A 26476-nucleotide genomic window follows, 5' to 3' on the forward strand; every position below is an offset into this window, starting at 1 on the left:
GATATAATATATATATATATTATTATATATATGGCTTTTTTCACTCTGCCTGCACAGAACATTTTCCTGAGGTAAAAATTCTACTCTGGGTGGATGAGAGTTTTCTCAACATATCTGTATAAACAAATAATGGTTGTAGCCACAAAATGCTTAACATCAGCTTACTTTTGTCTATTAGACACACTCTCTTAGCATATCATATACCTCACTCAGCTTAAAGCTTCACTTAATTCAAACTGTGGTAAAACATTTACTCAGGTCTGGTTAATGGCCTGTACGATTTCTGGAAAAGTGAGTGGTGGATTTGACCTTCGAAAACGTGGTATATCCATGACAACAAAACTTTGTCAACAGGTTTTTGTAAATATGTTTAGTCACACAATAGCATGTGGTGTTTAGTCACACAATAGCATGCGCCCAACTGAAGAAATATAAGTATTCACTTTGCTCAAACTTAGGTTAAAAAATGACTTGGGTCTGATTAATATCTTGTAAAAATGAAATATGGATGTTGTTTGCACTATATAACCAATACTCTCTGTATTTTCTTGCTTCTTAATGCTGTTTCCTGTTATTCTTTCTTAGCAACGGCTGGCTAGCTAGTAGTACATTCAAGCTTATAATATCTTTCAGTCCTGACTGCTACTGTAAGTAATCAAAAAAGGGTTATAGCTTCCTTTTTGGAATGTTTTTTTTATTATTATTATTATTATTATTATTATTATTATTGTTGTTGTTGTTGTTGTTGTTTTAGTTGCTACTAGGTGTTGATTTAAACAGAAAACATTCATTCCTGTATGCACTGCGTTATTATAATCGATCACTGTCATTATTTTGACTACTTGTGCCTATCTCTAGTTAATACTACAGTTATGCTAACTATGTGGTGTGGATTCTAAGTTCATATTAGCATGAAAGGTTTAGATCAATATTTCTAAAATCAATATTTATATAGAGTGAACGCCACAGAGCTTCATGGCTGATTAACAAAAATGTGTTTATTTTACTGAAAGACCGTTAAGTCCTCTGGAAAGTCGAGCGAATCCATGACATAAAAGGTGGATCAAGTATATAACAGGGGCTTAATAGATGTAAATGCACCTGGCATCCTTCTGGGAGTTGCACCAGTAATTAGATATTTCATCTACATCTCTACCAGGTTTAAAACCTAAAGCTGATGTAAGCATCTTTTTTAACCAGATTGATTCTTATTAAAAGAGAAGAGAAATATAGAAAGGTAAACATATATTATGGAATTCTAGGTATTTGGTACACGTCCCAAAAACCCTGCAGTAGTGTTAGAGATGTTATTGTTCTCACTCACTCACTCATCTTCTACCGCTTATCCGAAATACCTCGGGTCACGGGGAGCCTGTACCTATCTCAGGCGTCATTGGGCATAAAGGCAGGATACACCCTGGACGGAGTGCCAACCCATCGCAGGGCACACACACACACTCTCATTCACTCACGCACTCACACACTACGGACAATTTTCCAGAGATGCCAATCAACCTACCATGCATGTCTTTGGACCGGGGGAGGAAACCGGAGTACCCGGAGGAAACCCCCGAGGCACGGGGAGAACATGCAAACTCCACACACACAAGGTGGAGGCGGGAATCGAACTCCCAACCCTGGAGGTGTGAGGCGAACGTGCTAACCACTAAGCCACCGTGCCCCCCAGATGTTATTGTTGATAAACCAATTATATTTGATGATCCACTGTGTGACTAATAAATTAAGACATGCCATAACTTTGTTACCTTTATGGTAATGGAGGTTGATTGCATAGTCAGCTAAAGCTCTATTTTATTCTGGCCCAAAGGTGTATTTATGTCAGAACGCGAGCAAAGTGTTGCAGTCCCTCAAGTACTGTGCAGGATTCTTCCTCCATTTGGAATATCCATACATCCAGAGCTCTGAATACTCCTAACATGTTAGTAAGACATGTTTTTGTAGATTATTCTCCTTCCGTGATCTCTTAAGTGGCCCAGAGTAATGCATCCTCAAACGGAGCTGCTAAGCTGCTAAGAGGGTATATTTTGAGGGAGAAAAATTGTTGCAGGATGTTATTTCGGTGCACCAGATTATTCAAGCCAAATTTGATAACCAAATCTCTCAAATGTTTTCTCACACGTGTTATTTTTTCTGCTTTATAGTTCTGAAAGCTCTTTTGCATGTATATCAAACACAAAAATTCAACATATATTTTATTTTAAATAGTGTTAACCGCCAAAAGGGAGAAAATTTAAATATAATATGATTCAAAAATTCCAAAAAATGTGACAATCATTGTGTGAGGAAATTGCGTACAGGCTCAAAACCTTTTTGTCAGATTCTGGGGTGTTGATCCACCAATCACCAACGCTGAGCCTTAAATGCTTGAGCCACATGCCCCATGAATATTTGTAACTTGGTTAAACTGGCTGGATACATGGCATGACCTTTGCACTAAAATAACTGGAAAGTTCTGGCTCTTGGTGTGAATTCAGCCACAGCCACACCTGAGCAATTCATATATAGGTGGCCTGCCAAAATATCTTTATAGCTTTCATGTACAATCTCAGTGAAAATTCTAAAAAAGAATGTACTCATTCTTTTGCTTTTCTAGGAAACAGTAAGTTAAATTAGTATTGCCTACTAAAAAAAAAATCTTGATCTGAGTCAGGTTTCGACTAACACACCATTTGGATAAATATACAGGATTGTATTCAGCATTTTAGGAGCTTTAATGCCCGTTACTCATATCCGAAAAAAAAAAAAAAAAAAAAAAAGAGTTGGAATTTGGAAGAGTTGCAAGAATGCCTTGTTGAGAGAAACCAAAAAATTCCCAAACATTCAATTTTGAGCAAGGATACAATTTTTTCCAATTAGGTCCAATGAACAGAAAACACATTGAATGGTATATAAAAAAAAAAATTACCATCCTCCAATCACCTCCACCCAAACCTCAACCTTCGCCATCACCAAGGATCATTTTCAGAGACATGTCACATTGCATTGCGCCAAAGTTGACACAACCTTTATGATTACTGTACAGTAATCATGATGAGTATAGTTGGTGTGTATAAGGTGAGTGATTTATTAAACAGTTTAACATCTGTACAACATGGTTAAGATTAAAGACAGCAAAAACAGCACTCAAAATCACAGCTTTTGATGTGGCAATCGATCTTTGCATAAACCAACAGCAAACAATGAACAATACAAAAAGTTTGTTAGGGGCTTTGAGTGTATTTACATATTACCAAACTTCAGTTGACCTGCCTCGGTACTTATTTGAATCCTGAGCCTGCTGTTAAAGGTGCATGATGGCTGGATTCCAAAAGGTCATAACACAGAGATTATAATTAAAGCTGTTGTAAAAACAATATGACTTTAAGCATAGATTAAATGTGTGAAGCTAGATTACACTCCCAGTATTACAGCATTTATTACACAAGTATTATTCATTTTTACATTTCAGAATCCAGGTTTTTTTCGTCACAACAAAACATACAGCAGGTTTCATGCTTCTTGAATTTAGTGGCTTCAGATCATATTATGTTTTGCACCCAGGCATCAAACCCATAATGCACTTAAGATTAGGTGGCTCAACAAGTATGGCAGTAAGTCTCCAGTGTCAGTGCTTTGTAGCAATAAAAGGTGAAGCTGAAACTAAATTGAATGGGAATTGGAACTGAATTGAAATGTTCTTGAAGATGTGAGATCTAACTTACTATGAAGGAGTCCGTAAAGCTTGGGCATTAATCTATTTAAGAATGTTTTTTACACTGTAACTTGTTGGATATAATTTCAACCCTTGGTGAGCTGGAAAGAGAATATGTGGCGTTTCTTGTCATGAATTAGCGTGTTGGCGACAGATTTCCATGTATCCAGTTTTCTCAGTGGCTATGGCAACAGCGAGCACACATTTTGCTGTGATGAGGCAGTTTTTTTGTTGGTGTTGTGAAAACTTGTGAAATGTAATTGAATGTGTGTTCAGGGAAGGCACAAGACTGCTGGCCTTGTCTGGAAGAAGGAGCGATTGTATGTATTAGCACAAATATCCTAGACATCCGTCGTTGTTTTGTTAGACAAGCTGGATGACATTTGCTCTACCGCAAAGGAAACAAAACTCTGAGTACTCCTACATACATTTTTTGGAGAAGACCTTTCATAATTCACGCTCATCCTTCCTGTAAGTGTCAGTGGTGGTTAAGTGGGGGAGAAAACTCCTCCCATGCATGACCACAATTCAGGAGCAGTTGTGGTTTGGTTTTTCGCAGGAACGCTTGAAATTCTGAACTAAATTAGCTTCATTCATAAGCTTTCTGAGGTTGAAGATGACGCCACCCAGTTTAAATACTACCAGGCCATTGCCATCGCTGCCTTTTTGGAATGTACTGTGGATAAGGTCATGAGAGTTTGTGATGTTTTACCAGGCCTGAATTTATTTCAGACCTAAATTTTCAATGTTTACACAGTTGTCCCTGGAGCACCTGTGTCTGAACACGATCCAGGTTAAATGGAGCTAAACCGTGGTCGTTCCTCTTTCCATCCCAGATTAAAGGCTCCGCTAGTTGACTGTTCAGTCAATGAGATCTGCTCAGGGTCATGCAAGCTTTTTTGAACGGTGTGTACGAGGTAAACCCACAGGAAACACAAATAATCGGAACACTGGGATATAGTTTAAGCTTGAAGGTGCATCCCTGTCCAAAAAATTTAAAAAACCTGCCGGAAAATGGAAAAGACAGGAAAAAAGGCCAGAAGTGCGGGTGGAGTGTGAGGAACAGGAGGTATTTTTAACCACTACTCTGGAAACATAGAGCCTGGCCTCGTATGAGAGCACATGGACGCCTCTGGTTATGTAATTGGCTTGTGTATCTCATAGGAGGAGCTATCCTTAGTCAAGAGTTTTGGTCAAAAAATAGCAACGACCTCTACTTTTAGCTGGATAGACGCCTTGTTGTGCGGTTATGTCTATATTTAGGATAAACATCAGAACTAATTCTAGTTCTAAATGTCTACATATTGTTTTAACATATTGAATCGAAATGCCAATTGTTATGGATGCAAGATGTGGATGCTGGCTGTGTTTTTATTTATTTATTTTTATTTTATGAGTGCCACTTAGCAAGTCGTAAACTAGAGCCTAGCACTACAGAACATATACCAGCTTTTGTTTTTAAGCTTGCTTCTGGCTGATGCAGAGGCGGATGAAGTAAACTAGGCGTCGTTTTGCTTTCAGTTGCTGGAAATAAAGGCCAAGAGGGTTTTGCTCCAGGATTAAGGAAGCAGTCTCTTCCTGACAGGAAGTGTTTACGGCTTGCTGACATTCCCTTTTGGCTGTGCAAGTCCGCTTCTATCCAAACGCATTAGATGGGGAGTGGCGATCCCCCCTAATCCCGGTCAGCATCTTTACTTTGACATCTGGTACTTCAGCTAAATCAGGGTCCAATCTCAAGTGCTTCAGGGTGCACTTTACTTTTATAAGTAGTGTGTACCACTGGCTGAGATGCTGAAAGTCCACATGATTTGATGGAAGCTTTGATTAGTTTTGATGTAGCTGTGGTGTTATGGGGCGGTGTTGAATGGCTTGCTCATGTAAAGCCATTAAACATTGTATTGTGATTGATTTATATATTTCTAGATTTTAAAGAAAAGAAGAAAAGTTATTAATTTTTTTTAAAGAAAGAAATTACAGTGCAAGTTATTTTCCTGAATCATTTTGATATCAAATGCAATTGTTTATAATTTACAATTGTTTAAACATTATTTTGTTAAAATGTTTTGAAAAGGAGAAGCCGAGCGTAATGCACGATGTTGCAGGTAATTTTCATTATGTGATCCTTCCAATTAGCTGTGATTTATTAACCTTTTTTGGTGGTAATTGTTTCTCTTGGTGTCTCTGGCTAGTCTATATGTACTGGCCGCTTGCTGAGCACAGCCTATTGCATGTGGATGTGTACTGATCAAGCACACAGACCCCAATGACTAGAACTGATGCTGTTAATTAGGCTTCTTGTTTTTTTTGTTTTTTTTTACCAATTACTACAGTACAGAAATAGTAAGCGTTTATGAAACGGCTGAAGTTCAACAACTCCAGTTTTTTAATCATACAGCATGCTCAAGGCAGCTCATCAGACTAGAGAAAGCTACATGGTTAAAGATATTATCAGGTGTTACAATGATCATACTTCACAATATCTGATTGCATTTTGAATGACAGGCAGACTGGAAGGCAGATGGAAAGTTAGATAGATAGGTAGATTCTTTCACCTTGCATGCCTCTTCTATTTTTGCCTCTCAGTCACATGCCTTTTTGCACTCTTTCATCTCTGGGGCTAACTGAGGTCATGCCATTTCCTCCTGTAATCAAGAGATCCGCACAGTAACCTAGAGCCCTCGTCTTCTGCCTTGTACACTCACCGCAGTTGTTGTTCACGTTCCCAAAACATAATGAGGAAGCCTGTTAAAAATAAATCAAATTAAGGCATGTTGAGTGCAAGAGCTGTTCTACTGAGTTACTGCAATAGCAAAAAGACACAGGAAGGAAATGGAAGTCAGTCATGCATGCCTCACAGTGTGAACAATGTTTAACAGCTTTGTTTAATCTGGAGCTCCTGTATTTACCCCATATACCACCATATATTGGAGTTATTTTATTGCGTTGGAAACCACTTCTACCCTCCAGTTCCATCTCCATCCCTCAAAAATTCCAACTTTCCAAGGAGAAGGACAGAATGGCGAGAGGAAATTGGATTTTGTCAAGCATGTCCCTTGGTGCTTAATCTTGAATGTCTGTGGTGTATTAAAAGTGCTATAATCTGCACTCCAGTCAATAGAAAGTAGTGAGTTGTGTTGGCGAGGGCAAAGAGGTGCTTAATCGCCCCAGAGAATAAAAGCGTCAGAGGAATTGGACGCTGTTCTTTAAAAATGTAGTGGAGTTGCGAATAAAAGTAAATTTGACCTTAAATGTCAAATTAGAAATGACAAGGTAAAGATGATCAAACTTTCAAGTAGATATTTGCGTCAGACGATTTTTTAAATCATGAGCAACATTTTTTCTAGCTCGAGGAACTTAAATTTTCCTTAACGTTTACAAAAAAATGGAATTTGTGCCTGTTTTGTTGTTCAGGACTGAATGTCTTTGTCATGTCACAACGCACAACGGTGGTTACTGGCTTATATGAATGTACACTCTGCATTTTAAGAATTTGTAGTTCTTCCAGTATTTCTGTTTTTACCTAGGAAAATATTTTTATAGAATTTTCTAAGCAAATGGTGCTTTGTTCACACAAATGCTTCTATCTTTAAAGTAAACAGTGATATCAAACCCATTTCTTCTCTCTGTGATACTCCAAGTGCTTGTCCATAAAAATCTGAAGGTCTTTATCTACAACCACTAAAATTCTGTGTAAGGTTATCAACATAGGGAAAATCACTAGTCTCATACTGAAAGCCAAGAGTCCTCACTCATTTTATATCAGACATGAGGCCAGAAAATAATTCATTTGTTTATACTGATTGAAAATGTGGCATAATGGAACTCCAGTGTATTGTTCGAGTTTCTATGCTGTTTTGCCCCATGTTTTTTTTTAGGGCCTTTTTACACCTCGTCACTTCATGTGTTTTCTCTGATCCGATAGCTATCTGATTGTTAAAACTGTTCTATTTACATTAGGCCACATAAATGCGTCTTGGCGAATCGGATATCAATCAGATCTTTCTACTCCCGCCCAAAATGGAAATATATTTTACCTCATTTCCGGGGTAATTGAAATGGAACACGCTTTGGTATGTGCGGTTTTCAGAATGCAATCAAAAAGAAGACAAAAAAAACTTGTTACAACGGTTATGCTACAAAAAACATTTACTTAACAGCGATGCACGACTCTTGAGTCACTTGCGAGTGACGTACTTCTGTTTGGGAGGAGTTTAGCGCTGACGTATGTGGCTTGAACAACCACATTCATTTACACCTGTCCAGTTTCATCTGAAATGCGTCCCAGACCACCTCCTGAAATGGCTTGAACCATCGGATTTATATCCGTCTCGAAAACGTTTCGGAGGGCATTTAGACCTGGTCTTTTTAACGAACGGATAGCTATCTGATCACAGAAAATGCATGAAGTGACCAGGTGTAAAAAGCCCCTTACTTTTTCTCTCCAAAAATATGAGATTATGTCAAATTATCTCCTAGTTTTTAATGACTGTGGTCCAATCTAATGTGTATTCCTACCTAACAACCAAGCTCTGAATCCATGACAACTCGGACAGTATAAAGCGGTTTCTGAAAATGAATAATAAAACTGTGATGGACTGAACACTTATTCATGTTTAGCTTCAGTAGATCTCTGATATTTTGCAGCCTAGTTGCTAGAATAAATATAAGGAAGCAAGTATTTCCAATTCATCTGCTCAAGAGAAATTATTTGTTCATTCACTTCTTTCCAATTCATTCACACCAGATAAATAAGTTATTCCCTTATTTTCTCTCATTTATGAGGTGGAGAATAATTTGTTTCCATATTTCATTCCTTTGTATTTATTATTTTGTGTCCACATGATAAATTAGTTTCCTTGATTTCCTGCAATTAGTGTAGAATAATACAAATGTTCTAAACATGGATAATAGAAAGGTCTATGCACCATAGAATGCAATTTTATCCAAAGCTCTGAAATTTACCTTGCTTTCCTGAACCAAGACCCAGTAACCACTCCATATTTTTCTGTTATATGGCAATTATTGCATCTAATCAATGCATCTCTAGGCTTTAAGTGATTTAGTCATTATCCAAAATACTGTATAAAGCATTCTTTCCCATACAAATAAATGGCGGCGCATGCACAACACCAGGCTCAGTATCTCTCCAGATAGCCCTTTCTTCCTTCCATCCTTGCTTCCTTCCTTCCTTCCTTCCTTCCTTCCTTCCTTCCTTCCGTCCATCCATCCTACCATCCAGTGATTTTGTTTGTTTGTTCATTCATTCCGGGGGCACGGTGGCTTAGTGGTTAGCACGTTCGCCTCACACCTCCAGGGTCGGGGTTCGATTCCCGCCTCCACCTTGTGTGTGTGGAGTTTGCATGTTCTCCCCGTGCCTCTGGGGTTTCCTCCGGGTACTCCGGTTTCCTCCCCCGGTCCAAAGACATGCATGATAGGTTGATTGGCATCTCTGGAAAATTGTCCGTAGTGTGTGAATGTGTGTGTGTGTGTGTGTGTGTGTGTGTGCCCTGCGATGGGTTGGCACTCCGTCCAGGGTGTATCCTGCCTTGATGCCCGATGACGCCTGAGATAGGCACAGGCTCCCCGTGACCCGAGGTAGTTCGGATAAGCGGTAGAAGATGAATGAATGAATGAATGAATGAATGAATGAATGTTCATTCATTCCTTTCTTCCTTCCTTCTTTACTTCTTTTCTTTTTGCTAGTCTTTTTATTAATTCGTTCGTTCGTTCAAACCTTCCTTCCTTGCTTCCTTCCTCCTCCCTCCCCACTGTCATGATTACAGCTGAACCTCAGATTATTACAAGGCCCTGACACTGGAAACTCTTTCCACATGTTTTACATTTATTCAAAAAAATTTATTTATTAAAAATTGTTTGTGTTCAGATCATTTTCACAAATTCTAGTGAATATTAATTAAATTGTCAACGTGTAAAAAAAAAAAAAAATGTCAACTTGTAACTATGCAATAAAAGCAAATCTTTGTTTTGAGAACTACTGCTAAAGTGCTTCCTTTATAAAGTATTATTTATACTTTATGGGCTATGTGAGCTATGACAAACTTGACTGACAACAATATTCTCACTATTTTTTGATGTTTAAGGCCAGTTTAAGTGTCAAAAGTTTGTTAAATCTCAAAGTCTTCAAACACACACTTTTACTCAAAATGCTGTCTGCTCAGATTGAAAACGGAGGGCAAAAGTGAGGAGATTTCGAAAGAGCTTGTGTTTTGTGTGTTTAATGCCTCCTCAGAGACTCACTGGGAGAAAGCCACTCCACATGTGTACACAATCGTAAACCTGTAGTTTTATGTCGCTCGTTCCTGACGCAGCAGACAGTAAATAAGTCAACATGAGATGAGCTGGAGCTTTCCGATGACACAGATGGCGAGGACATGGAGAGGGAGATTAATGGCTCAACTCATTGGTTGTGTATCACTGTGTCTCTCACAGGCCAGTGGTGAAACATCTTGAAAATACTTTCATACATTTTTATTAGAGTTTTGTTGATCTTTATATTCTTTTGTGCATTTAAAAAGAACAAAAAAAAATTTAAGTGGGTTACAAGTGCAGCAGAATTCAATTAGTGCTAATCTGTTGCAGATTAAAAGCCTTCAGTATTGTTATTTTCCTTCTAATAAGCAAAAGAATTTAGCCCTTCAAATTCAGGAGCATTTCCATTTTATGTTTTTGTATCCTTTCGCTTTCTCCTATATAAAAAAAAAAGCTTAAAAAGCATTTACTTTTTTTTTCCCAGCACAACTGAAAGCCAAGGGAATATGACCTGATCATTTATTTTACTCTATTTATTTATTTATTTATTTATTTATTTATTTATTTTTACATAGATGTACATCATTAAAGCTACAGTATGTTGACATGTCCATGAAATTTGTCACTTTGTCATTATAGGATAATAAAGAGAGTGACTGCAAGGTAAAGTGGTGCATTGAGAGAGATGCTTTTATCTTTTTAATCAGTGTTTCGTCACTGAAGTCTGACGTGAGGTAACTGTCTGATCACTGTCTGATCGCGTAACTGTCTGATCATTCAAAGAGAGAGAGAGAGAGAGAGAGAGAGAGAGAGAGACATACAGTACAGTGTGAGAGAGGGAGAGAGAATATTAGAGTGAAAGTGTGAGAATATTAGTGAGAGAGTGAAGGAGTGAAGTACTACTACTATAAGGATCAAACTTTATCGTTACAGGAAGTAGAATTCCTTCTATTCTATACTCTGACTAGCCATCACTGTTTATAAAGTCTAACACAAAACATTCATCTCTGAAGAAAACTCGAACTCGACATTTTTTTAACCTTCAGCTGTAGCATTTGCTGATGGTCACGTGGGAGAAATACATGTCACCGAGCTGACCATGAACATTTTAAACACAATGTCATTGCTTTACCTCTGTGTATCACTTCCACTTTAATCTATCAGCTGAGTGGACCTTTATTGCTAAATTGCCTTCTCTAAACTGCTGCAGTTAGCACTTTTTTCACCCCCACTTCTTTTTTTTTCTAGCTTTTAATGCTGAAATGTACAGCTGTAGCATCTTTAGCAAAAATGCATCCACAAAGCTTCTTTCTTTCTTTCTTTCTTTCTTTCTTTCTTTCTTTCTTTCTTTATGCCAGTTCTTTCCTTCCTTCTTTCCTTCCTTCCTTCCTTCCTTCCTTCCTTCCTTCCTTCCTTCCTTCCTTCATGCCAATTCCTTCCTTCCTTCCTTCCTTCCTTCCTTCCTTCCTTCCTTAATCAAATTAAACAAATTATTTTTGAAGTGTATCTGAATTTACCACCTTTGTCTGATTTTTTTTTTTTTTTTTGAGCGTCCACTCTTACATCTATTTGCTTCCTGCCAGCTGCTGCTTTCTTTCCTGCCCTGATTAGCCATTTGTAAGATACATTGCATGAAATGTGCCTTTTAGATGACCCTCATGAAAATGCCACTGAGGAAATCACTGGCATTTCCTGTGATTATGATGACTGAGAAATGACTCAACATGCTTGCTTATTTATTTATTTATTTATTTATTTTATCACTTATAAAAGTCAACACTTCAACCTTGTTTTCATAGGAATCTGAGGAAAAGATTTATCTTTGGTTCTTCCTTTTTTCTTCCTTAAGTATTTCTTAAACAGTTTTATTTTCCCAGATGGGCTTTTATTGAGAACATTTTCTGAAAATTAAGCAGTTTATTTTAATATTAGCCAAACATCTCTTTTCTAAAATAGTGCATCTTGGGTATTGGGACTAATTGTTAGCCAAATTATCTTTAATTATTATTTCTTTTTATATATTCTATATTTAGTCTAGCTGCTATACCATACAAACTAAAAAAAATGTTAAATTTAGAACCAACAATAAATTTTCAGTTGTTGTTCACTTGGAAGGCCTAAAGGTTCTATGAGGCATCACTGCAAAATATTTCCAGAAAGTGTTCCAGGAGGAATCTAATTTTTGCAACTAAAACCCTTGACTATTTTGAAGGATTTCCTGAAGAATTAGTAATGTTGAACATCATGTAGAATACAATAAAAAACGATTTCTCATGGGTTCTTTGAGCGTCTTTCAAGAATGGTTCAATGGTCTTTCAAGAATTATTTTGGAGAGTTAAGGGTACTGAACTGTATCTGGGGGAAAATCTTCTCCCAACCTGCTGACCTCATGACTGCTCATAAGAATTCAAACAAGTCAGAATACTGTGAAAGGAAAAATGTGGACAAACCTGCAAAAGGTCTGCAAAAAGTACAACCATTTGTGGAAACACAGACATTGTATTAAATCAAATCTTTAGATTTGTTTTTGTTTTATATATTTAAACTATGCAGTATGCTGCTTCATTCTGTTTCTCCAGATGTACACCTGAAAATTTCTTAATGATTCTAGATTTAACTTTTTTTCATTTTCAACAATTATTCTAGTTCCTTGAAAAGTGTTTAACTTGGAAAATTTCCAAATATAATGTTCAACATAAGGTAGAACCAAGGAACCTTCCAAAGTATGCATGAGAAACATTTCAGTAACTGATTGTAGATGACGTACGTTAATTGGGGAGGTAAATCTAGAACCATTAAGAAATTTTTCAGTGTTACATTCGGATGACACCTTTAAAGGTCTCCAGACTGGAGCAGCAAACTGCATAGTTTATCTCTAAAGATATTGTTTAACCAAGTGTAGATGTTTCAACAAATAGTTGACCTTTTTCTAAATAGTTGCAGATTTTTCCATATTTTTCCTTTTCACAGTATACTGACTTGTTTGGATTCTTATGAGCAGTCATGAGGTCAGCAGGTTTGGAGAAGAGGTTTAAAAAAGACTTTAAACCCTGTATGTCTTTATCTTTTGCAAAAGCAGCGGAGGTGTCTTTTACAGAACAGACTCATACTGACCCGGCTTGCATAAGCAATGCAAAATGCTGTCATGGTTTCTGTTTTATGAGAACATCAAAAATAAAATCGCTTTTTCCTTTTTTTTCTTTCCTCCCCGGAGAGCAGCTTAGCTCACAGAGGCGGTTTCGAGTCGCGAGACTCCAAACGCTCGTCTATCCTTCAGCCTGTATTTATGGAGTGTGAGGTGACATCGGGTCAGTTCTGCTCTTGCTCTGCTCTTGTGCATCCTCCCCTTTTCAGCAAAAGTGTCTTCTGGTGTTTATTTTATGTCTTTTTTCCACTTCTGTAGGCATGACCCAAGCCTTTATGTAGTCTCTCTCTCTCTCTCCCTCTCTCTCTCTCTCTCTCCCTCTCTCTCTCTCTCTCTCCCTCTCTCTCTCTCCCTCTCTCTCTCCCTCCCTCTCTCTCTCTCTCTCTCTCTCTCTCTCTCTCTCTCTCTCTCTCTCTCTCTCTCTCTTTCTCCCTCTCTCTCTCCTTCTCCCTCTCTCTCTCTCTCTCTCTCTCTCTCTCTCTCTCTCTCTCTCTCTGTATTTTGAGGGTTTGTAGACAGGAAATAGGACATACAGAGATTTTATTTCATCAGAGCATTTATGCTGCAGGCTACACATTATCGATCTCCTAATAAAACGTCTATTGTGATATATTACATTCAATGTTAGATTCGTTTCAGAAACAATATTATGATCTATTTTTAAATCGGTGGAGCAAAAATGTCAGATTTGTTTTGTGTTCATTTCATGTATTATTCTTATACAAAAAAGGTTTGAATTGTTGTTTTTTTCCCCTTTTAGCTTTTGTATGCCCCAGTGGGATTCAGTCATCTGGGCTCGATACCAGGAAATACTTATAATTCAGCTGTTGTAAAATTTGACATTATTCAGCTGGAAAGATCTTGAAGGGGAAAAAAGTAACATTTCTAATGCTAAGGGATTCCTAGGTTTGCTGTTTGCTTTCACATTTTGGAGAGGATTGCAAGTAGGACCATTACACCAATTTTACATGTGATGCGAAGACACATTTCTTAGCTGAAACATTGACCAAGAGCTTGCTTAATTTTATTTGTTATTTTGTTGCTCCATTAGAAACGTATTTAGATAACAGAAGAGATTGTTAGAAGTTTTTTGTGCTTTTTTTTGCAGATAACTACTTAAATTTGAATCCCACTGCAATAAATATCCTTTTACTATCTTTAGTTACTGCCTGGTTCAGTCGCAGTAGTTTAAAATTGGATGATAGCTTGTTTATATTTTTGAGAACTGCAACCAACCAAATTCACTGTGAGAAGGTACAAAAAAAATAACTGCACGTTTGCTGAAAAATAATTTTGAACTCGAGTGATTTAGCTGAGTTTGAGGAATTTCACCTTAGGAACCTCAATACATAAGAAATTGCCAACTCAGCGGTTATAAACCGCTGGTTTATGTTGCAGCCATTTTGGGTTTGAATCTGAATACAAATGTGGATGCAAATTCAGATAGAGATACACATGGCCTTGTGTTACAACCTTGTCAGGGATTTTTTAAATTTGACATTGGCAATAATGTTTAAATAGTTATATATATAAAGCATTTCTTTGGAATGGGATGTTGAGATTCTACAGTATACTGTGTAAGCAACTCAGAGCCCTTCTTTTGTTGATCATATTCAAGGGAGTGTTAAGCTATTACTGTATAAGTATTTTGTTATGGCTGACCCTTGGATTGTGTCTCACATGGCTTTTGGCTCTCTCATTAACCGTGATTGGTGATTTTTAGCTGTGTTAGGAGAGAAACACAGCAGCAGCAGAAAACTCTTCTCTTTGAAATGTGCCCTAATCCAATCAAGCCACTAAGCCTTCAGTCGTATTAGGTTATCAGCAGCAGAAATCCCTCTTTGCTCAAGACATAAATCACAAGCGTCAGCTCACCTACCCCCTACTCTGTCCTCCTCTCAGTTTTCTACAGTTTCCTGCCTCCTTTATTGGCACACGGCTTTAATATTAGTCTCAGTGGGAGGAATGTCAGCCCACAACATCTCCCAGTGCAAGGCTCTCCAAGAAACACAACGAGTTTGTAGTCATTTGAAACTTTGGGAAAGCTTTTACATTTGAGGCCATGAGGAAACTATCGAGAGGATATTCATCACCACTCTCAGGATGACTGCATGGCATTCAACAGAGCGTAATGACAGAACATCAGCTGTGAAATAGTGTTTCATTTACATAGGCCTGAAAACCAACCCGAAGTCATGTGACTTCCCTATGACTTATTTTCTTTTTTTTCCACTGCCCTAGATTCCCAGGATGTTAATTGCTTTCTAATTCATTTTCTTTTGCCTGAGATTGTTGTATTTTTTCTCTTCAGAAATAATGGAGGAATGAAGGAGTGTTGTATTTTTTTTTTTTTTTTACATGCAGACTCTCTTTAAATCTATGTTAACCACTTAGATTGAAGTTAGCACCAGTGGTATGGTGGAATTACAGTGACAGATTTTTCTAGCATTATCCTAAGTGCTGTTACCATAATGCTTAGAGTGATGATCAATTTCTGACAGATGTTGTTATTGAGGTTTGTTTAGCTCTTATTTTATATTTTAGACTTAATTCTAGCACAGTCTGAACATTTCTTCTATAGGCTCAATAGCTTAAGCCTTCAAGTGTTCTTGCCTTTATGAAAATTTTCATTTTGAGTCCCATTAGGATCCAAGAGCAAGCTGTTTAATAAGGTTTAGGTTTCTTTAATGAATTGTTTGGTCTGTGGTAATATTAGTAATTAAACTGTACTGAAAACATAAGAAAACTCCATGTGTTCAAAATCCTTTGACAGCTAGTGTATTTATTCTCTCTGACCATATCATTCAAAAAACACTTGATATGGTTGTTGGTATCTGATTGGTAGAATCTGCTGATTTTTTGGAATTCTAATACCCAGCAGTCTAGAGATTACACAGAATGGTGTGGAAAAACAAAAAACATCCATTGAGCAGCAGTTTTGCAGAAACGCATTCTCTGAGAGGTCAGAGGAGAATGGCCAGACTTAAAGCTTCACAGGGAGGATATGGCAACTCACATAACTAGTCTTTACAATTGTGGTGAGCAGAAATGGAACTCAAATTTTTGCAAAATACCAAACCTTAAGGTGGATGAGCTACATACAACAGCAAAAGAACATATCGGTTTCAAGCTGGCAGGAAGGCTATAGGGACTGGTGAAATAACTACTTTTGACAACTGTTCTGAACAAAAAAGCATTTTAGAACATGTTAAATTTCAGGTAAATGGGATATAACTGCAAAAAAAACACATTAGGCTCCATGCTTTACAGCAAATAGCAGGAACTTACAGTAGATACACACTCACAGAAAGTACAACGTTGTAAAGACTGTCAGGTTTTTCCAACCTTCAGTCAGAAATAGTTCTTATTTTTAGCTACTGTATATTTCAACATTGGAATTTGGACAGTGAAATATTTTTGATTCATCATAATGTTCTTCATATTTGCTTTCAACCAAAGAGAGTCATTCAACCTGCACTGTGTCTTTCAAGCATATGCTCTCATATGCTCTGAACTTACAGATCGGTGAAAGACAAGCTTAGTGACACTTTCTAGGTAGTGGAACTTTTTTCAGTTTGGAAGCTCCACTATTACCGGAAATGGTGCCAGCAGCACTTTTTCAAAGAACCTCCACTCTGCCTGTCTTGCAGTCACTTACTTTAGGATTATACATTAAAAGCATATTTTATTATTACGGGGATGTGGTAGCTTAGTGGTATTGGTGTTGGACTACTGTTAGGAAGGTTGTGAATTAAAATCCCCAGGTCCACCAAACTGTCACTGCTGGGCCCCTGGGCAAGGCCCTTAACAATCAGTTGCTTAACTGTATTAAATGAGATTAAATGTAAGTCACTCTGGATAAGGGTGTCTGGAAAATTGTGTGTATGTCAGTTTGTACTGTTGTTTTTTTTTGTAGATCATTCCTGGTACTTATATAGGAGAGAATTTTGAGCAAGAATGGGTTGTTTCCATCATGTAAAGGATTAAAAGAAAATAAAATGGCTAATGAATCACCAGGGTTTTCATTCCACCTCATCCCAGTGTCCTTCAACACATTGTAGCATAGAACTGTTGTCCAATTTGACTTTCATGACTTTCACATGTGGCTTGGCTTGCTTTCTGATGCGGCCTGAACGTGCCAGCCAGCAGATGGTGGGTCCCCTGGCAGCACTCGACTCTATGAGGACCTCGCTAACCTCGCTAGTTCGTTCGTGTGTCATGGCGGCTAGGGTGTGTGGTAAAGCTAATCCGACTGACTTTTGGTAATTAATTACTCGTTCTACTCATTGTGAATGAGATGGCAAACTAGGGAAAATGACTGTAAACAACTTTTGTTGTGGCTCGTTGAGTTGCTGTTTGTGTTTGTTAATTCATTTCAGGTTTCCTTTCCATTTCAGTACTGGCTGATTACTCTGACCTTGGGAGATGTTTTGATGCATGATAGCAGCAGAGAAAAAGAACTTGTTTATCCCTGAGTAATTTGGCGATGCTCAATTTAGGAGAAAGCAGTGTAGCGTACTCGAAATTATTGGGCCTGCAGTCAACATTTATGAATAGTAAATTAGGCCAAGCATCTCTCTCATCTAGCTGAAAGACAACTTCTTTTAGGGGCCAATTGCAGAAATGTACGGTTATGGAGTGTCTATGTACATTGCATGCATTCATTCTTATAAAAAGAAGAAGAAGAATCCTTTATTTTTGTCGCATATACATTACAGAACATTTGAAATACTTTTATTCACATATCCCAGCTTTGGAAGCTGGAGTCAGAGTGCAGGGTCAGTCATGATACAGCACCCCTGGAGCAGAGTGTTAAGGGCCTAAAGGCAGCTTGGTGGTGCTGGGGCTTGAACCCTGACATTCTGATCAACAATCCAGATCCAATTGAGTTACCACTCCATCTATGCATCTATATAATTCTGCCTGTTGGCTGATTGGCATCTCTAAATTGTCTGTAGTGTGTAAATGGGTGAGTGAGTGTGTGTGAGTATGCCCTTTGGCACCCCATCCAGGGTGTCCTGTGGGATAGCCTCCAGGTTCCCCACATTTCTGTGTAGGATAAGTGGTATAGAAAATGGATGCATGTGAGAAAATGAGTTGGGGCTAAAATGAATTATATATCTTAAATTACCTGGATATGCATCAGCAGTTACTGGACTGCTAGATCAAAACTATGTGCTATATAGGCTGAAGGTGATGCTTAAGGGGACAACATGACTGGTTAAAAAAATTAAAATTAAGTGGTGATTTTTTTAATTTAGATTCATGAATATTTGAATTCTAGACATTGTGTGATGGAACACGAAAACTGACTAAAAATTGGTTTAGTTTTTTTTTGTTTGATTTTTTTCAAAAAATTAAATATATGATGATCAAAAAAATAAATAAAACACTTCTAGTAATTTTCATCTCAATAAAAAAAACACAAAAAACAAACACAAATGCATTTTTACACATACTTGACTCAGAACTACTGTATTTGAAGAGTGACACGTTTTTGAAAAAGTATTTAATTTAGTCTTTATTACAATCCATCAATCTGGCAGCAGTCAAAACCTGAACCAGAACATGAGCAAGTTCTAAAAAGTGCTTTCATCAGCAGAAAAAAGTGGTGATAACATATCTTCTCTGCATCCATCACACATTTAGATACATACTTTCCCTCCATTTCTTGCTGTCTTCTAGGTTGGGGTTTGTGGGCTGTGTACAGTTCTAAAGTGAAAGTGTTTTGCTGCTGAGTATATAAACTGTTGGAGTTTATGTGAACTTGGGCCAAGTTGTTAAGATTTGGAACTGTGATGAATGTAGCTTATGTCAGCTTAAGCCAAAGTAAACCCCCTAAGGGTCTGTGTTGATCTTTTGCTTGTTCTCGACAAGATCGTTTGTTCCTAGTCAGTGCTATGTGGGTGTCGTGTATCGTGTTGAAGGAAGTTGCCCAGTGGACTCAGGTAACAGTAAATCAAATCTTTGAATTCATTTTTCAATAAAAGGATTTCCCCCACATAAACAGTTTCCTCATTTTTGCTCAATTTTGCAGAACTAATGTGAACATTGTAATTGGACTGTTTTCCTTTATTACTGTTTCAATTCAAATGTTTGCTGTTATCCTTGAGGGCCACATGCATCTACCTTTCAGTCCGCATGGCCATGCAAGCTTCAGGCCGCTGGCTTTCTTTCATAGAATACACATATTTGTAGTTGTAGCTGTACATTTACTCCAGATTTGCCTTGGCAACACAGAGACACAGAGTAATGAGGGGGGTATGTGCTATACAGAATGGTGATGCAATGAACAGAAAAAGGGAAGATAAATAACCAAAATGTCCCAATGCATAAACATTCAATAACCTGCAGTACCTAAGCCAGCTGCATACGACCTTGCTTCTTTCCTCGACTGTCAGTTTTCAGGGAATTACAGATGCGCAAGAAACCCAAAGTGGTGTGCATGCATGTGTGTTTCCCTCTCGATAAGGTGAAGTTGCATGATTGTTGCTTTCTTCAGAAATGGAAAGGAGGAAAATGATGGTACCAGGGGTCAAATGTGATGCATACTGTATCTAGGACATTTCCTCCAATTTGCATGATACAAGTCACAAAAATGTGGCCCGGTAGAGCAATGTGGTCTCAAATGTTAAAATACTAAAGATACATTCAAGAACCTGAATAGTGTAAAGTGGCATTGCAGTGTAAATTGTACACTAATGCCACAGTACTATTGTACACAGTACTATTTTTTTAATGATAATAAATGCTAACTATGTGCAGTTTTAGTGTAAAAATAATTTTGCCAATACAGTTTCTGAGGTAAAATAGGATAGTTGATACTGGAATATTGCAGTTCCTGAGGTAAAGTAGGTAGCTAATATGGGAATATTGCAGTTCCTGAGGTAAAGTAGGTAGCAAATACGAGAATATTGCAGTTTCGGAGGTAAAGTTTGCAGCTTATATGAGAATATTGCAGTTTCTGGGGTAAAATAGGTAGCTAATATTGGAATATTGCAGTTTCTGAGGTAAAGTATGTAGCTAATATTGGAATATTGCAGTTTCTGAGGTAAAGTAGGTAGCTAATATTTGAATATTGCAGTTTCTGAGGTAGTTAGCTAATATGAGAATATTGCAGTTTCTGAGGTAAAGTTGGTAGCTAATATGAGAGTATTGCCGTTTCTGAGGTAAAATAGGTAGCTAATATTGGAATATTGCAGTTTCTGAGGTAATGTATATAGCTAATATTGGAATATTGCAGTTTCTGAGGTAAAATAGGTAGCTAATATTGGAATATTGCAGTTTCTGAGGTAATGTATATAGCTAATATTGGAATATTGCAGTTTCTGAGGTAAAGTAGGATAGCTAATATTGGAATATTACAGTTTCTGAGGTAAAGTAGGTAGCTAATATTGGAATATTGCAGTTTCTAAGGTGAAGTAGGTAGCTAATATTGGAATATTGCAGTTTTCTTGCCATTTTCAGTCTGTCACATCACTACCCACAGAGAAAACATATCTTGGCATGTTGGCAATATTATGATGATTTTATTAATTGCAAGAATAAGTAACAAACAATGTATAGTTCTTCTCTAGAAAAGTTAGAATCCTTTTTGATCAAAAGTTTAGAGTTTGGCATATGGGCACATGGCTGTGGCTGCATTGTTATATTTTTATATTTAAAAATTATTGTGTGAGTGTGTGCGCGCACCATGGAGGAGCATTCGGAGGGAGTGTTAGAGCCTGACTGGCTGAAATGCCTGTCTCTGCCCACGCTGCAGATGCCCAGGATGAAACATGATAGATTGTCCTTCTCGCAATCAAAAGCAATCCTTTTGACTGACTCACTATTTGCTCAGTACAGAATAAATCATGGTGAAGTATGCTATTACAGGAAACTAGTAAGAAAACAATCATGGGCTGGTGTTAAGCAGGGTTTCTTTTAGAATAACAAACGATTTGCCAATATTTTTTCCTTTATTACAAATTAACCACGTCACAATTAATTAGGACAATTAGGACCTTTTATTGGAGGATTTTATTCCTCTTTACTGAGTAAATAAAATATAACCACAACTGAAAAGATAAGATTTGTAATACAACACTTTCCTCTGTCAAAATTTTCAGTCTTTCTCAAAATTATTTTTTAAAAATAATGTAGTAAGGATGCCTCATTAGTGGGAAAGAGCACAGTATTGTAGCAGCTATAAAACTTTTGCCACAACAGAATCTCTTTTGTTCAGAATGAAAGTCAATGCTGTTTGTATCGAGTTATAGCTATAGAACTGATAATGTATTAGAATGACTGCATTAATATTATGATTTGTCTTGCAGCTGTAACCTTCAGAGCTGCTGATACCAAACAGACTTTAGCAGAAAATGTTCCCTTTGGCTCCTTAAAAAAATGACACCCACTGTAAACGGTTCTGGATCATAAGCTAAGATTTAAAAACGTACATTTCATCCATTTATTCATGCCTCTGTGACTCATGAATGCATGTCAGAGTTGTTGCATCGCTATGGTCAATAAAGTGAAGAAATGATGAAGTCGAGCGATAAACTGGCAAATGATCCGAAAAAACGAAAAACGAAGAGCACTTATTTGATTTACTCTTCATTAATCATTCCGTCTTCCCACATGTTGTTTAACATGAACCTGCCCACCAAATACGCCTCCCACGGAGGAACGTGACATTTGATGAATATACTGCTCTCTCTTTCCTGACACTTGAGAAACAGAATTTTATTATCTTTTTAGTATAACTTTTTAGCAGAGAGCTTAATTCTTAAGCAGGCTTTTGAATAACGTCAAACCATTGTCCTTATGCAAGGGGTTCACATTTTTTCAGCCTTTTCTTGATGCGTTTTCCTTTTGCATTCCTTTTATACCTGACATTCCAGCTCCACTCGCTTTGCCCTGGACTCTGCATGAACTCTACCAGAGAATGCGGAAACATGGCACACCACTCGGTCACTTTCCAAGCTCTGAATCTGTGTCCAGCTCAGCAGATGGCACGAGCTGACTTCATGTACACCAAAGGCCAATTTCCAGACATCTTGCATTTTCCGACCATAATTAGCGTCACCACTTTGGTGGTATAAATTACTCATTTGTTTCCTGAGGTTCCATCAAATGTGTTATTATATTCATAAATCAGTACATTATGCCATTCCGAGGGGAAAAAATGCATATTTTGTTGCTTTGTAATTACCAGCAAATGTGAATGAATGAAAACCATGTTATGAAAGTCTCTTCGATTCAGACTTTTTACATTCCAAACCAGAGCAATGGTTATTTGTTTGCTACTCTAGCTGACAGTTATCTAAGACTTGGATGAATAAACGTGGGGTGGAAAATATTCCAAATTGCTGCTTTAGTGTAGAGCTGATTACAGCTGTCTGGTGTCAGAAGGATCCAGTTATTGCGTGAGATACAGGCTGAGGTAATAAACAAAATTCAGGCCCCTTTGTTTGTGTCCACGGCCCAGGATGTCCACCTAATTACTATCTTTGCTATGAAATGCCCTTAAAAAAATCAAGGCCTGCAATTAGGTCTGAATCCCTGCCAAAGCACGTTTTTCTGCACTGTTTGCATGCAGAGAGGGAAGTTACTTCAATTGTAACGCTCTGTGGATCTCCATTTTTCTATCTTCTCTCTCTCTTTCTCTCTCTCTCTGTCAGGCAAACATTTACATTTATTCATTTGGCAGGTGCTTTTAGCTAAAGTGAGTTGAACAATGCAGAATACAGTCAAGGGCGACAGGAAGAACAGAAGGCTACAGCCATGTAAAGACAGCGATTAATCGGCCTAATGACACTAAAATACCACTTATTAATCACCCCAGAAGATAATAGTCTAGAAAAAGACATACATTTTAGTTTCTTTCTTAACTGCATTTGACTTATTTAATTAAATTTCTGATTTAGTCTTCCAATGAACGTGAATATTGATGAGCCTGTTGTTTCTAGAATGACCTAGTGTAATTATTATTATTATTATTATTATTATTATTATTATTATTTATTTTACTTTAGTTTTTCCCTCAAAATGTATAAAACATCTCTAACAGTTATACCCATGTCTGCATGTCTTTGTACGTGATGTTATGCTGTAGAACCTGTATAGTGTGTAACGTGTTCTTAGATTTTGGAAGCTATTGAATTTTTTATTTTTTTTTTGCCAGTGGTTTGTCTTTGATTTTAGTATGGCACAAGATTTGTTTTTAAAAACACAGAGCTATATTTTTAAAATGATATTTAACCATGAGAGGTATGGTTAAATGCCATATAAAACACCATTAAATAGAAAATTTAAAAAAACATCTGTAAGATCATGTTTAGATCAAGGACATGCACTTTGGATCTTACTTTGCTCATGCTCAGTTAAAATAAACAATTGAAGATTTGAAACCAGGTGATATTTTTCCAATCTTTGACTGCCTGGTTTTGGTCCTCATCATCAGGAGTGCAACCCGATGTGGTAATCTGCTGTTGTAGTCCATTGAAGTCAAGGTTTTACATTGATCTCTACCTTCTCTGATGCTTTTCTCCTCATCATGGTTGTAAAGAGTGATTTATTCTAGTTACTGGAGCTACATCAAGTCTGTACTTTCTCATCTTGAACCACTGCTTGGTGGATTTTTTTGTGTGTGAAAATGCCAGGTGATCAGCAGTTTCTGAAAAAAACTCACACCAGCCCATTTGACACAATCACCATGCCATGATGCACATTTATCTCTATTCTGATGTCTGATGTGAAAGTTAACTGCAACTCTTGAGCCATATCTGCATGATTTTATGCATTGCTCTGCTGCCCTACAATTGGCTAATAAGAATAATGATTGAATCAAACAGATTAGAATAAGCAGGTGTGCCTAATAAAGAGAGAAATCACTGTGTATATTTCTAAAAATATTTACACCCAGAACCTTTTTCTTATTTTAGCAAAATAACTGATGCTTATGTTTGGTGTCTAAAAGCAGAATGTTGGCTCTTGAATATTTAAATGTGTTTTTTAATGTGGCCTTTGAAAAATCAAATATTATGAAAATTGAGATAGCATTGGGGAAAACAAAATTCATTCTGACATTCTGAATAGTAGCGCACACACACACACACACATACACACACACGCACAGAAAGATCTTGAGGCTTTTTGTGCATTCCTTAGTAATGAAGTTCTCTATTTTGGAAATGAATTTTTTTTAAATGCAGCCGATTAGCAATTTGTTTTCGTTATTGCAGGTGGCTCAGTATTGAGGCAAATAGAGGAAAAATAAAATTAAACTAAAACAGGTATTACCCCTTTAAAACCTTGACCAATCCTCAGCTCCATATTTTATCACTCATTTTTAAACAGCTAGTTGAAATTACATACACTGCTGTTATTGAATTAGTTGCTTTAAGATGCTTTAAAATAAACAAAAAGAAGAGACAAGTTTTAAAGGGTTAAAGGGAATAAGTTCCTTATACCTGCTTTTCCCCATGACCTTAATCCTCACCTCTTGGCTCTGTTTTCTCCTCTGATGTCTCTTCCTTCTGTCCTCTGCTTGGGAGATGACCTCACAGCATGGCTTTCTGAAGGATCACACACAGCACTCTCACACACACATATGCTTTTCTCTGCAGGTGATCATCTTGGAGGACTATGCGGACCCTTTCGATGCCGCGGATCAAGCAGGCGGCACCCAGAACATTGTGGAAAAGCCTGTGGAGAACGATGGCTACATGGAACCGTACGAGGCTCAGAAGATGATGGCCGGTAAGAATTGATTTTTTTTTTTTTTTGGCCAAAATCACACGACTTTTTTTCAGTCAACCTGATGTATCGGAATGGGATTTGTTGTTTATTTGTCGAATGTCGGATTTACCCTTGGGTTTTGGTTCAACAGAAAAAGTTTGTGGTGGTGTTTGTCAATTTTGAATTTTTTGTAGAAATTTATTCAAATATGTACTGGAGTTGAATACTAGCTATTTATAATATGGCACCTTTTATATCTTAATAATATTTTTTTACAATAAAATGCACAACAGTGTAGTCTTAGACCGTTGTAATGTCTAATCAGTTACCTGTTACAATTTTACTGAATTCATAAAAGCATGATGAAGTGATTATAATTGCTCAAAAGTGTGAAAGTTGGGTTTTGATTATGGGTAATGATGGCTCAAGTGGTTAAGGTTTTGCGTTGTTAATCACAGGGTCAGGGTGACAAATACTGCACACAACTGTGTATATTTGAAAAGTTCAACATTTACAACAACTGTATTAATTAGACAAGACACTGGAACAGCCTCTAAATAAATTGTGTGGACTTACACTGTCAGCTCCATGAAGATATGATGTGTTATGGTTGGAGTAGGAGCTCTTGAGTGCCCTGGACAGAGCACTGACTCTGATTCAACCCCACTGAACACCTTTACGATGAACTGGAACACAGACAGAACCCCAGACCTCCTCATGTGTGATCTCATTATTGCTCTTGTAGCAGAATGAACACAAATCCCCACAGCCATGCTCCCACATCTAGTGGAAACGACATATGATTGTGATGTCTATGTGTCTACAAACTGGATTGCATCTTTAAAAAAATCTTCCAGTCATTCGTTGTTTTTTTTTTGTTTTTTTTTTTATGCTCTGGATTAAACTGTCTGCTATGAATGTAAATGTAAACATTGTCCCTGATTTTCTTTCTTCCTTTTGCAGTTGCATGTGAGCTGTCATTCTGCTACATGCAGCTGCTCACTGTGTCTTTGTTCTGAAGACGCTAGTTTAATTATCCTCACTAAAGCCCGCGGAATCTGTTCACCTGTCTGAACGAGCACGCTCGGCCATATGTGAGCTGTCTAGCACTGAATAAACACAATACGTTTTTGGGAGAAGTGCAACAGAGCGCAAAAGGCAAAAGGTGCAAGCTCGGGCACACACACACACACTCAGAATTGTACACACAGTGTAACAAGGGCTGGCACAGTTAATGAGAATCATGATGTTGTCTGGAGAGGAGACAGTCTTTACTATCGGCTTCTTTTTCATCTGCCTTCTGGCTGGAACAATAGACAGCTTTGTGGCGAACTGTACTCCTCGTCATGGCTGAAACAATGGCCCAGTGCTGCGCTATTGTCCTCTCTGCTCCAGTATCACTCACAGAGGGACGGCGCATGGATTTATGCAAAGAACAAGAATAAATAGGAAAAGAAATGTGGATTTCTGCGTCACTCAATGCTTTTCAGTGGAGGATCTGTCCTTCAAAATCAATCAGGAGTGAAAAAAGACTAACAATGTGTTATCTTTAAATTTGGGCTTGTTTGGGCCTCCTTAATCTTTTGCTAGAAAATTCTTCAGTTGAATAACATTCACTTTTGTTTTCA

General features: G+C 37.5%; 1 protein-coding gene across 2 annotated transcripts in view; it reads left to right on the forward strand.

Annotated features, from left to right (window-relative positions):
• zgc:158464 (uncharacterized protein LOC791139 homolog) overlaps positions 1–26476 on the forward strand; it is a 124748-nt gene that overhangs the window by 6990 nt on the left and 91282 nt on the right. For both annotated transcript variants that reach the window (XM_060877429.1, XM_060877430.1), the window contains exon 2: positions 24737–24869. In XM_060877429.1, the coding sequence (XP_060733412.1) occupies positions 24737–24869 (133 nt within the window). The remainder of the gene's footprint in view (positions 1–24736; positions 24870–26476) is intronic.

The sequence above is a fragment of the Tachysurus vachellii genome, chromosome 9 (genome assembly GCF_030014155.1).
Source record: "Tachysurus vachellii isolate PV-2020 chromosome 9, HZAU_Pvac_v1, whole genome shotgun sequence".
Classification (NCBI taxonomy): Eukaryota; Metazoa; Chordata; class Actinopteri; order Siluriformes; family Bagridae; genus Tachysurus; species Tachysurus vachellii.